The sequence below is a fragment of the Euprymna scolopes genome, chromosome 22 (genome assembly GCF_053919585.1).
Source record: "Euprymna scolopes isolate OS-2025 chromosome 22, ASM5391958v1, whole genome shotgun sequence".
NCBI classification, from domain to species: Eukaryota; Metazoa; Mollusca; class Cephalopoda; order Sepiida; family Sepiolidae; genus Euprymna; species Euprymna scolopes.
This window is the reverse complement of record NC_136503.1, coordinates 14,053,721-14,067,924: the sequence shown is the minus strand read 5'-3', so window position 1 is coordinate 14,067,924 and position 14,204 is coordinate 14,053,721. Positions and strand designations below refer to the sequence as shown.

Genomic DNA, 14,204 nt, shown 5'->3' with positions numbered 1-14,204 from the left:
TAAAAAACACTAACAGATATCAAAAACGCCTTTAGCATCACCAGAACGCAAGATTTTTACGTTACTCGCATAAATACACTTGTTTTGCGTTGGCAAAAGTGTGTTGATTCTGATGGTGCTTATTTCGATCAATAAATAATTTTTGGAGGTATGATATGTTCATCTGAATTTAAAAGTTAAAAACTGCAAGAACTTTCTTGTCAACCTGATATATATATCACCATGTTTTTGCTGGAGAAGATTCAAGCAAGGATGAATAGACTCTCCAGAGTTTTATTTATTTATATAGTGTGTGTGTGCATGCGTGTACTGGCAGGGTGACCCGACATTCCCCAAGATTGAATGATGATCAGTGAATGTTTCACACTTCCATATTTTTATTGTCATCAAAATCTGTGAAACTGCCCATGTTCCAATCGAGTAGATTGATTGTTTCTTTTTATTGGGGACGAATCACAAGAATTTAAAAACTAGTTTGAGTTAATAATGCCATAGTATCTTTAACGTACGTACATACATGTGTCACAGTTTCCAGATTATAAATTATTCGATCGGGAAATCCTATATATTAAAAAAGAGAATAGAAGGTGATAACGTACTACGAACATTACATTAGTACATGCATACGCTAATTTAATGTCCGTAGTATGTTATCATACTCTATCATCCTTTTTGATAAATAGGATGAAGTAATCTCCGAAGATGCAATGTAAAAAAGAATATTTAAAAAATGATGTTGCTTTTGGGCCGTACATGAAACTAAAATATACCCTTTTGGTCTTCTGGCTAGGATCCAAGGGTAGGATCTGTATTCTGTCTAAAAATGATATGATGATATTGTGGGGTTTCAGTTCATGCTAGACATCCTTACAATGGAAATATGTCAGACTCCAATAAGGATATTCAAGCTAAACCGTAATAACCAGATGCATACAGATACTACATTAACCAGATTAGTTAGATAAATACAAATACTTTTACAGTTTTAACAAAAGCGCTTCAATAATATCATAGGGTCTCCATTCACGATGAACGTCCACAGAATTCTCAGTAGTAATATATTACATATAAAAGATTGCACTGTGGAATTTCTACAGATCCTGTTAGTTTGAATAAATGAAATGTCTACAGAAAAAATGTTGACGCTTATTCAAGGAAGGTTTCTTGAAAATTTCTTCCATTTAACTAAAATTTTACAATAAAAACACAATTTTTTTTATTAATGGAAATCGCTCCAGACAAGGCATCAAGTCACTTATTGTAAAAAACAATAAGTGTTAGATGGAGAGTTTCCAACTCCGAAAATACAATTCCCACCCCCCTTAGAAACATTGCTCATGGAATGTGGGGACTAAAAGGAAGGAAAGCAAGGGTTACAAGTTTGCTGAAAATAAACGCACGGTCTACTTTCTACTATTGTGAAATAAATAAAAAAGAAATGAGAATTTCAAAGTCTGTTTTAAAAAAGGACAGATTGTCTGAATTCATCATCATTGGTTTAATGACTGTTTTACATGCTGGCATGTGTTGGACAGCTTTTAGAAATTTACTTCCAAAGCAATTTATCTCTGACTAGGTCTTTATGAATCTTTTCCTCAGGTCCATTTTTTATCACTTTTGTATGAGAAAAAGTTTTTGAATAAAAAGAATTTGTTTGATTTTTATCATTTTATTTGATTTATTAATTTTTTTTTCTTTAGTTTCCTGACTTCTGCAGAAATCTTTATTTTAGTTTTTTTCTGATTTTAGGAAACCAAGCGTGCTTATGTGATACCGACAAGAGTTGAGCCCCTTTACAAAGTTTATTGGAAAAATGGCAAGGTAAGTAACAGCTCTATTTATCATAATCCTCACATTACTGATTTTTACAAACTCCCCACTTGGGTAAGGTATGACATAGCTTATTTTTCAGGGTCCAGTATGTTAGTATCATTCCTCTTCAGATAACCAATCTAGGGGGAGATAAATCATTCCAGAAAAAGTTTCAAGAATTACTTCCCTTTGGATATTCTGCTTCGATTCTTTTTAATGTAATTTTTTTACAGCTGTTACCAAGAAGCCAAAGGAGAAAGAATAAACTACTATTTTTCTGTAATTTGAATAAAAGCTCTGTAAAGTGTTTATTAATGATCGCCAGTTCAGACAAATGCTGTTCAAAAGAAGAAATTGAAAATTTATTTTGCAAAATTGAGACTTGATTGTAAACACTGGCAGATATTGATTGTTCTAAAGGTTAAGATTTTGGGAATTTTAAAGATGCCACTATTTCAAAGCAACTTTTTGCTTGAAATCATTGGATCCGTGTACACTAAAAAGCACATATAAACATTGCATTTCCAATTTAAAAGTCTTTGAGATTTGAGACTGATATGTTTTAACAACATATCAAAATAAGTTTTATCGAATTAAGTAATTTTGAAAAGGTAGGTTAAATGAGAAAGATAAATGAGTCGGTCATTTCAGCATCCCCCTCTTCCCCATGTTATTACTTAGAAAGTCATTCTTAACATGAGAAGTGTTTTACCTTTTGAGTATACACCTTTCAAGAACTTATCTCCCTTGTTTTCACATAACACTTCAAAACTGCACTCAAACTAATAGTGAATAAGTGCAAAATATGATGAAAACTGATTTTTTTTTTGCATTTAATTAAAATTTTATTCAATAATTTTTTGTTAAATTTTGCTGCAAATACTTATTTTTGCCCGATAATTAAGTACAATATATAAATATCAAAAAGGTTTTATTTGGAAATGCGATTTTCATATGTGCTTTTATATGTATAAGTACCAACCATTATATTTCTTAATAAAAGAAAAAAACAGTTTAAAGCGAGTTGAATCATAAATGCTAAATGTTGAAAAAAAACTCAATTTATTGAATTTTTAAGATGACCAATATAAACAAGATGAAAACTGGAAATCTTTTCTACAAAGAAGATCACCATATTTAATACAAGTGAAAATTTTTATTTTTCAAATTTTGTAAAAAAAAAAAAAAAAAAATTTAGATGAGGTGACAGTTGTATCTCGTTTGATTTGTTTATATTGACCATAATAAAAATTCAATATAAGAAAGGATTTGGTAGGAGAGTTATTTTAACATTTACAATTCAATTTGCTTTAACTTTTTTTTTTAACATTAAATATAATGGCTTTATACAATAAATAGTGATGAGCAGTCTTTTTTTTTTTTTCTTAGAATTCCCCTAAAGTAAATATTAATGATTGCAAGCTCTACTTTAAAAGAGTAATTTACTAGATATTAATAAAATATCCTTTTGCAAAATCAATATGCAAATGTCAGGAAATTTTGCCAAAAGCAGACTGAAGACATTTTCACAAACAGTGGTGATGGAGAATCAATTCCTTGAAGTGGTACATCATTAACAGACCACTCTCAAACCAGTGGGTAGGGTGACAGTGAATCTGAGGCTATTGTCATCAACTGGATTCTCAACTTCCGATGATTACAAGGTTGTTCATCACGCACCACTATGTGGCAAACTTACAGCTTTAAAGCAAGCTAGATATGGTCGGTCACAGGATGTTCTTAGAGATTTGACTTTCGTCTTCATTCTCATTGTGTCTCAACTCTTCTGTCACTCCAACTCAAGTAATTCTTTTATAACATTAAAAAGAATTACTTAATCTAATCATCAAATGAAATCAATTCGTTTTTGTCGTTAAACTTTTCAAAATCTTTTTTTGCAATATTTTGAAAAGGTGTAAAAAAGATTTTTTTTTTTAAAGTTAAACACATGAAACTTTCTTTCTGATGATTTTGAATAATAAATTTAAAATGGAGGGAGATGATCTTAAAAAATTATTTGGTACTTTTTTTTTATATTGGTGATCTTTAAAATCAACGCATTTCAGATGAAAACATTACGCATTTACGTGTTATGATGAAATTAGTATGAATTCCAAAAACTATATTGTAGAAAAATGATTACAAGTAAAAATAAAATTCATCGAATTGAGTTTTATTGAATGTTTTTAATGTGAAAAAGTTGTGCAACCAATTTAGTTTGACAAACTTGACTTAAATTGAAATTATACCATTTTTAAGCCAACGCATTTCTGAATGTAATTGTGGATTTTTTGTTCAAAATATGTCTAGCATATCTATTGGGTCATTTTTTTTTTTATCATTTTTGGAATTTATACTAATTTTGACAAGACATGCAAGATAATGTTTTCACCTTTTAAAAGATCATAAACAAGCACCAATAATTATGTGCATGATTTATCTCCCTTAGATTCTTTCTGAAAGAACTATTATCTAGAACAATAGTTAATTGTGTTCGTACCAGTTAGGGATACGTCCTTGACAATCAACCCGATTTTATTGCTTTTGGGTTGACATATGGTCCTGTTCAGTTTCAAGAGGTCCATCCTCCTAGGCTTTACCTTTTTGAGAAGTGGTTAGTTTATCGCTAATCATCTGAGGCGTTCCTACCAGCCAGTGTTTATGGGGCTACCGAAGCATTTTTTTTTTTCTAAGTCAGACTGTGCTAATCCTAGTGCACTGATATTTCTGCATACTACCTGACCTTGTGTCTGACCTCCTGGATGGGTAAATAAAATTAAGAGGATAAAGTTTTGTATGTAGGTAGTGAAAGTGGGGTTGAAATATATTCTTGATGGGTACTATGCTGTCCACCTCTTATGTTGCACAAAAAAACAATAAGACAGAAAAAATTTAAGTAGTAGAATAGGAACACGATGTATTTGCAATAGTAGATGTTAGCTACAGGTCAATGTTAATGGAATATGCACTCTCTTGCATGCTCTGCACATTTAAAAAAAAATGTTTTTTTATATCTCTGGATGACCAGAAGTCGTGATACGAGCCATATCACAACACAAGCTTTGTGATCTCTGGATTTTATAATTCCTTGCTGATCTTTTCCTCGAGTAACTGATATCGTTTGTGTTAAGAGACAATGACGATTTAAAATATATTTTATTTTGTGCAATGGAAATCCATCCTTTCAAAACGGTAACTTCTGAAACCTCGTCAGGTGAGTCAAAACCTCATGTTATATAAAAAAGTATTTCAACAAACCTGAGAGAAATCTTTGAAAGGATAAATGCTAGAAAGAAATATAACGTTTGCCCTCAAACTAGGCACGCAAATTACACACAACGATAAAATGAAAGATCCAGAAAGAAATACAAGTTCTTATTTAGAATTCAACGTAATAAAAACTACAGAAAAATCGTCGATATATATACATATCACAGAACGAAAATGTCATATTCTAAAAAAATCACAAATTGATCAAGTAGTTTTTTCTTTTTAACTTATAAAATCAAATTTTATGAGTATTTGAAATGTAACTATTTCGGCCGCCATTATGAAAAAAAAAATCATGGATCAAAGGGAGATAACTCAACAATAATTCACACTTACTAGATTTATGTTATAATACTGACAAATTCCCATTAATTACTTAAAAATGATTTTTTTTATAAAAAAAACAACAAATCTACTTGATCAATTTTCTGTGATTTTTTTTGGAATATGACATTTCCATTCCATGACAACGTCTTTATGATGTACGTACCGTACATCATAAAGATTTTGTGGTAGTTTTTTTTTTTTTTTAATGAGGTTGAATTCGAAATAAGAACCGAAATCTATATTTAAATATAAATATACAAATAAGAAATTGATTTTTATTTTTTAAAACAAAGTAAATTGAGAAAAAAAAAATGAAAGTGCTAAAAAAGGCAAGATTATATGTTCAAATATGTCACACATACAAAAAACAAAAATGGTTAATTATATCTGTCTATTACAGATTCAACAAAATCTACCAACTCTTCGTGAGTTGAGAGAAAAGACCACTTTGTCTTTGTGCCACATACGACAAGATCATAAAAGAGCGCTGCAACCAAGTCCATATAAAGTAAGATTTTCTGATTTTTTTTTTTCATGTTTATTTTTTTTTATTTACATAATCCTCTTACTCTCCTTCTCTTTTGCCGCTACTCATTCCCCCTCCTCCTCCTCCTTCTCCCACCTCTTATCATCTTATCAGTCCTGTACCTTCAAACAAATCCTGTTTTCTTCATTTACATTATTTAAAGTATCTTTTTACTCTCCTTCTCCATCACTGATGCAACTACTATTACCACCCCTCCTATTCTCCTCCCTGTCATAGTTGTAGTAACAGGAGCATTTTTATATTTTTTATATAATAATGAAATGTAGTCTGCTTGAAGCATTGTATGAGATGTATTTAGGGAAGTGTAACGAATGGAATATATATATATATATGTATATATATATATATATATATATATATCTGTTCTGGATTTTACCATCTTTCCCCTTGGATTTTTATATCCTTTTTTCCCCTTTTTTCCGTTTCTTACTTTCTCAACCCCCTTGAATCCCTTCAAACTGTCTCAAACTGCTAAATAACTTTTTTATGCAAATATCATATTTGTTTCCTGTGCTGCATTAACCTGCCAAATTTATTGTATATTTTGCAAACCTCTTCCTTCTGATGAGAAGAATTGAATTCTTCAAAACTCCATGGAATAAGGTTTTTCTTGTTTATTTGTATTTCTTGTTGAATAATTAAAATTTTGTGTACTTTCCTTCTAGGTTTATAAGTTTTTTTTTTTTAATAAATTTTTAATATCCAGATTTTTATTTTATATATATATATATATATATATATATATATATATATATATATATATATATATATATATATATAATTTCTCTTTGTCTGTTCCACTTTTTCTAATAAATTACTGGTTGATCTAGCTGAAGTTTGGTATGAACCTTTATTATGAAATGCAGTGAACTAAATATTATGGTATTTGATGCACAGTTAAAAGCTAATGAGGGATTAATCATTTACTCTAAAAGTTTTGCTTAAAACACTCATTCTAAGTCAACAGGCTATGACTTTTTGTCCATTTTTAAAGAGTTAAAAAGTCTAGTATATCGATATATATATATATATATAGTCTTGGAAGTTTTTAACCTTTAAAATATACAAAAAAATATATATATATTTTATCAGTCGTTAGAAAACTATTTAGTCAGTAAGTCATTCAATCACCTGATATATATATAAAAATAATTAAAATGTTATGGACTTCAGAAAAGGTCCTACCTGGATGGATTTACATTTCGCCATAAACCATTTTGTCAGGGGTTCAATAATTATTGAATACTGTACAAGATGATTGATGTTAAAATGTGGATAAATTTGTATAGAGACTTCTCTGCTGTTTATATAATCTTACTTGTAAAAGCTCTACACATGCATTGAGCACCTTTTAGAAAAAAGTTTTTTCTTTTAGTTAAATTCATTTGAACTTATTTAATTATATATGTGTGCGTGTGTGTATACTAACCTGGGTGCCTGGTGTTTGGTAGTGTGTGTTGAGCACAAAAAAATAAGTGGCAGTAGGCAAGCAGGCTCGACCCCGTACCGCAAAGGAGGAAAAGAATGTGGAAAAAAAAACGTGACGTGTTTGCTGTTGCATCCATCTCCAAACTGGAAGTGATATAGATTTAAATTAAGATTAGACAATCAAAAAGAGCGGGATGACTTTTGAAAATCTTGGCGAAAAAGTGACCCCTCCCTGTAGAAAAGTGCCCAGTTGAGGGTGAAGAGATTAACGTTTTTGGCCAATTTTTTTATATTTGTAATCTGAAAGGTTGAGCTTCAAAATGATACTGATCTTGTGAAAATCCATCACCTCTGTTGAAAGTTTTAGATAGACATATATACATACATACATTTAAACAGACAAGTGAGATTTATATTATAGACTAGCCTTGGTGCCCAGCGTTGCTTGGATGTTTGGAGGTGTATGTTGAGCAAAAAAAAAAAAAAAAAGTGGTAGTAGGCAGGCTCGAACCTGTACCGCAAAGGAGGAAAAGAATGGGGGAAAAAAATGTGATGTCTTTGCTGTTGCGTCCATCGCAAAACCAGAAGTGACGAACACCAAAATTAAGGCTAGTCAATAGAAAAGAGTGGATGACTTTTGAAAATATATGCAAAAAAGCGACCCATCCTTGTAGAAAACTGCCCAATTGAGAGTGATGGAATTAATATTTTTTGCCAATTTTTTTTTTATATTTCTCGTCCGAAAGTACAAGGTTTAAAACGATACCAATTTCATTATATTCCAATCTGTCTGTCAAAAGTTTTAGGCAGACATGCAAACATACATACATGCAAACATACATACATTTAAACAGACAGGTGAGATTTATATTAAAGATGAGTATGTGTGCATGTTTGTGGAAGTTGCCACATCTGGGCAGGAGCTGCTAGAAAGGACTTGTCCTGCCTTGATAGAGTTCAAAATAGACTTTGTAGCCTCATATGAGATGTCCTTTTCTCTTCCCTACAACCTCTATCTCACAGAAGAGATGTTGCGAGTTTGTCTCTGCTTTATCATTATTTTCATGGCAAGTGCTCAACTGAGCTTCAATCTATGGTCCACCCTCGCCAAATTTTCACAAGAAACACTCGTCTAGCTGAAAACACTATCAATAATTCCCCCCACTCTTTATCTGTGCCTAAACCTAAACATAGATTTCATGAACAAAGCTTCTTTCTTAGAACTGACTACAATATGGTTGTCTTCAAGTCCAACATAAACAAGTTCTTGATGAGCTGTTCCACTTAAGTTAACAAATTTACCTAAATTCCATTACTAATGATTACTATATTGTCCAATTGACTACTGTACACTCTTAACCCTTATCCTCGAGTGGTCTCTGGCCTTGATAAGTGGTTATGCCTATGTAAAAAAAAAACAAAAAAAACCTAAAACAATTCAAAGATATTTCCAGGATATCAATACAAATCAAATACTGCAGGCAAAATAAGCTGAATGATTAACAAGTTATGTAATAGAGCTTTCATATAATTTGGTAGATTTTCAAATCTGACAAAATTAAAATTTTAAATATTATAAGCATACTCCGAAAATCAAAACTTACCATTTCAGAAAACACCTATTTTAGGCCTATTTTATTAGAGTAAAGTTTGTAACTGTATGATTTTCCATTGTAAGAAGTTTGAGAAGACAAGGTTCAAAAGAGAGTCGCCAATCTGATAGGTCCTGAACTGGCATCTAAGCTTCAGCCTCTGTCCCATTGACAAAATGTTGCATCCCTCTGCCTGTTCTACAAGTATTTTAATGATGAATGTTCTGATAAACTGCAGACACTTGTGCCCCCACGACGTAGACACCCTCGACAAACACGACAGGCAGCTAGATCCCACCCCCACACAGTAGAGATCCCTAGATGTAAAAGATCTTTCTACTCCAGTAGTTTCTTCCCCAGAACCGCTAGATTCTGGAATTCCATTCCAAGTTTCTGCTTCCCTAACTGTACTGACATGCAGAAGTTCAAGTGCAACGTGAACCGACATCTTGCTGCCCAAATCCCAATATAGTGCTCCAGTAGTTGCTGCCCCTGATAGTAGCCCCCCACACCAAAGTGGCAATGCGCCTTGTTTGGGGTGAAAATGTAATAAAAAAAAAATATGCAACGAGGCACCATTTTCCAATAATGAATACTTGCAGAAAAGATGGAAATCATAAACACATTCCAGGGAAGGATTAGTTGTAGAAGAAGAAGCTATTGTACTCCAAACCAGTTTATAATTAAGCATTTTTATAATAAACCGAACTTAATCTTAAAAACAAAAAATTAATACATGATGCTCATATCTTACATATCTATTTAGAGTTAAGATTTATCAATCGCTTGTTCAGACAATCCTTCTTTACGGCTGCAAGACCTGGTTGATGAGAGCTGCGAATCTCAGAAGGTTAGTAGTGCTAAACATGCACTGCCTTTGTTAAATACTGCAGGTCTGCTGATACCATTTGGTTTCCAGTACACAAATCTGGACACTATGCAATATCATCTCCCTTAACCAAATTCTTTAAAAGTAAAATACATATTGTTGTTTTTTGTTTTTTTGTTTTAAAAAATATTTTTTTCTTAAAGATACACAATGATGACTTATTATATCCAACACTTACATTTACAATTTAAATTATTGTTAAAGCCAGAAAAAGGAGCTAAATTTGATAAATGCTAAAAAAAACTATCCCCCTCCCCACCTTTTAAATAGTTTCTACCGTGTTGTTGTTAATGTACAGTAGAATACTCGATAGTTTCTGTACTTTAAGCTATTTTCCGAAGTGTGTGACAATAGAAAAATTTTTTTTTTATAAAAAAAAAATCAAGCTATAAAACTTAGGCATTGGTTTTCTTTATATTCCTGTTTTGTTTATATAAAAATCAATCTTAATACCTGATTATAAAAATAGGTTACTGTTGTGGTGTGTCCACCCTACGGGTAATAATGAACTCTTCCATTTATTATAAAGATCAGGAGAATATGTCTTTTCGCATCAGCACACAAGTCGTGCATGCTTGGTAGTTGGACTGATGTATACCCATACTCGTCATGTATTGTATGTTGCTTTTCGTTACAATATGTTTGGTTTCCGCTAAATACTACTGTGCTAAGATGTCATTGAGATGTGAGTTAATCATTCATTTATTCCAACAATCTGACAATTGAATAAATGTAATATGAATAGTCAGACAACACTGCTGAAATGGAATTATTCTGGTGTTCTGTTTTTGCTCAAATACATTCAAGACGCCATCTAGAGTGTAAGCAAAATGTGAGTGTTTATTTATGTCTACAATTTAGTAATGTTGGCCTTCGGGCCAGGATCAAAGTGTACTGTTCCGGCAGATACTGCAAGCTATGAATAGCTATGACTAGCTATGACTAGCAAAGACCAGATGTGGGGGCAACCCCACATGCTTGACCTTTAACCAGCTCCCATTTCCCACCTCTCGGGAGCTGGTCCCCTTTTTCCCTTCCCCATCCCTTCACTCCTCACATTAAAAATTGGCCTTGTGCCTAATTTGCTCGGTGGGGGAGCAAATAAATACCATCTGTTCTTCAGATGCTGCACTTGCATTTCTTGTTCTCTTTCGGTGGAGGAGAAATCCTTCACAACTGAGACAATTTTTATTTTTGTACCTTTTCGGCACGTTAAAAAACGATCCTGGTGTCTAACTCTGTCCCGTGGGGAGGCATTGTAAATAGGTACAATTTAGTTTAACATATAGGAAATCGTATGAATAAAAAAGAAAATGAAATAATCTTAAAAATCTGCTTGCCAGTAGTAGTTCATTCAGATGTTGTCATGATTTTACGACACAAAACATTAAGCTGATGTAAAGAATTGAATCAAAAACCTGATATTAGCTAAGAAATAAAAGGCAATCAAGTGTGCTAAGAAATATATGAAAACTAATTTCATGGAGATCTTGTATACAAACGATTCCAGTTTCACCCTTGATGGGTGCACATGGTTGGGTTTGTAAGCGGCACAATTCAAGACAATTGTTTAAAGAATAACAATTTGTGTGTGGGATCTCGATATCGCTTGGTATTGTTGACACTGTATCCTTTTAAAGCTGATGATATTTATGCAAAGCAAAGGTTGCACTTCATAATTCACCAAAATGTGCTTACAAGAACAGATTTGGAGGACATTCATATGTGAACTGTGACTTAAATCCAATTGAGAATCTGTGCAGTACCTTTAAGACATATTCCAATGGTAGACGGTTTAACAATAACCCTTTATTATGAATTTTTTTTTTTTTTTTTTTTACATGGGTGTCACCACTTATCAAGGCCCAGAGGCCACTCAAGGATAAGGGTTAATAGGTATACATTAGTCATTGTGATTTTAGCATAGTAAACAGTGGGAATTTTGTAACTTGGATTACTTAGGGGGACGATTCAATTAGAACTTGTTCACATTGGACTTTTTTTTTTTTTTTTTTTTTTTTTTCATAGGTATCAAAACATTATCAAGGCCAAGAGGCCACTCAAGGATAAGGGTTAATGAGTGTACAGTAGAAATTGGACAATATAATAATCATTAGTAATGAAAATTTGTTAAATTTGATAACTTATATGGAACGGCTCATAGAAATGGTGATGATGACAATAATAATTCATTTATTTTAAAAATTTAAAATTTACTGGTTGTATCATAAGGATTGTTTGAAATTTGGATTTCACTGGATTGGAGAGACACACATTCCTTCTCCATTGTGTTATGTGTAGCCAATCATTGTCTAATGAAGCAATGGTTTCAAGTTAGATAAAAAAATATCTCACTACTGATCCTTGTAACCTTTAAGCTATACTTGTTTATTTTATTACATAAAAAGGTTTCATGAGTAGAAAATATTGATGGGTTTTTTTCCCCTGTTTTTGTGATAGGTGTTCCATGAAAATAGCTCAATAGTGTGACGTCATGTTAAAAGTGGTTATCACACTGACTTAAACTATTGTGTACATTAAACAAGCCGAGCATGCGGGTCCCCTCTCCACAAGTGAAAAAATTACTTTCACTATAACTAATGTTTGTGCAAAATTTTATAAAAATCCAAAGTGTGGCTATTGAAAAAAGTGCAAAAAAAATTTGGATGCAATTTTACCCGTATAATGTCCTTTAGGGGAACAACCAGTTATCGCAGAAAATCCATCATGGCAAAAATTTACTTTCACCATGACTAATATTTATGCAAAAAAATTTTTTAAAATCGAAGGCATGGTTATTGAGAAAAGTACGGACAGACAAACGGACAAACAGGAGGGAATTACTAGGTCTAGCCCCTCCTTTGTCGAGGGAGCAAAATATTCTATAAAAAAATATATATTTACTAGCTGTATATACCTGGCGTTTTTGAACAAACAGAAATGAGACTTTATTATAAGAGTGTATGTTTATTTTATTCTGCAGATTTGTTTAGTATTTTATATATCTTATTTATGTTTGTTTTTTCTTTTTTAATTTCAGGTTGCAGTGAGTGCTAAACTGTACACGTTCATGCACAATCTCTGGCTGGACAATGCTCCTGTGGGAGAGCTCTCTTAGCCGAAAAATATTCTGAACTAAAATAATACGATCAAATATTGATACAATTAAAACAAAAATTGTTAAATTTAAACGAACCAATAAAGTTTTTTTGCTTCTTATTTAGAATTTAATTTAATTAAAAATATATACAGAAAAATCTTTATCATGTATGTATCCATCACGGAACGAAGATGTCATATTCCAAAAATCACTGAAATTGATCGAGTAGTTTCTTTTTGTTATTGTTTTGTTTTTTTTGTTTCTTTCTTTTAGTCAGAAATCAAAATTTACGATTTTTAGTGATTAATAACAAACAAAATCTCAGTAGTGCCATTGAGTTGTCACCGTTGAATTTCGATTGATTAAAAAACAACAAATTTGATTTTCTTAAAAGAAAAAAAACTATTTGATCAATTTACGTGATTTTTGGAGTACATCTTTGTTCTGTGATAAGTACATGCATCATAAAGATTTATATATATATATATATATATATATATATATATATTTTTTTTTTTTAAATTAAGTCCATTTCTAAATAAGAACCAATCTTTTTCAGCTGCCAGACATACTGTTTCAATGGATGTCATCATAAATCTCTATTGCAATATACTGCTTTTTTTTTCTTTTGTTATTTTTTTTTGTTTTTCGTTTGTTGTTTCGGCTGTTGCCTGAAACAACAACGTCTGCCATTAAAATTTTTCATTGTTATTTTTATTATTTTCTTTTCATTTCTGTCTTCATTCGCATGACTGTTTCTATTGGTGAAAGAGACATTTTGTGAAATCATTATTATTACAATTATTATTAAAAAATTATTATGAAAATTATTGAATAAAATTATATTAAAACCTAAAAGTATTTTTATTATTATTTTATATATTTACTAGCGGGTGGGGGTGGGGGGTAAAATCCAAACAAATTGAAGTAATAACCCTGTTTAAATTAAAACAATGTTAAAGCTTCTAAAAAAAATGGGTGGGGGGGGGAGATACAATTAAAAAAAACAAACATGATGCAATATGAACGGTCCAAAGGTGCTCGTGTGTTTGAAAAAAAAAAAAAGTTTGGGGGAGGGAGGTAAGCTCGAACTCAATCCTTAGGCTAAAGCGAAAAAAAAAATGAACCTGATGCCTTAACTAAAAAGTGAATTAGGTAAAACATCAGTTCCACAGTTAAGACTACGAGGCAGTTGTTTTGGTTTTGTTTTCTCCAAGATGTTGGGTTGGGGGGAAAACC

At 31.7% G+C, this 14,204-nt stretch overlaps 1 protein-coding gene across 6 annotated transcripts in view; it reads left to right on the top strand.

Annotated features, from left to right (window-relative positions):
• Positions 1–13,823, top strand: part of LOC145243903 (nicotinate phosphoribosyltransferase-like) — a 328,038-nt gene extending 314,215 nt beyond the window's left edge. For all 6 annotated transcript variants that reach the window (XM_080107013.1, XM_080107009.1, XM_080107014.1 and 3 more), the window contains 3 exons: positions 1,750–1,821; positions 5,810–5,917; positions 12,906–13,823. In XM_080107013.1, coding sequence (XP_079963139.1) covers positions 1,750–1,821; positions 5,810–5,917; positions 12,906–12,983 — 258 coding nt within the window. In that variant the 3' untranslated portion in view covers positions 12,984–13,823. The remainder of the gene's footprint in view (positions 1–1,749; positions 1,822–5,809; positions 5,918–12,905) is intronic.
• Positions 13,824–14,204: the final 381 nt, after the last annotated feature.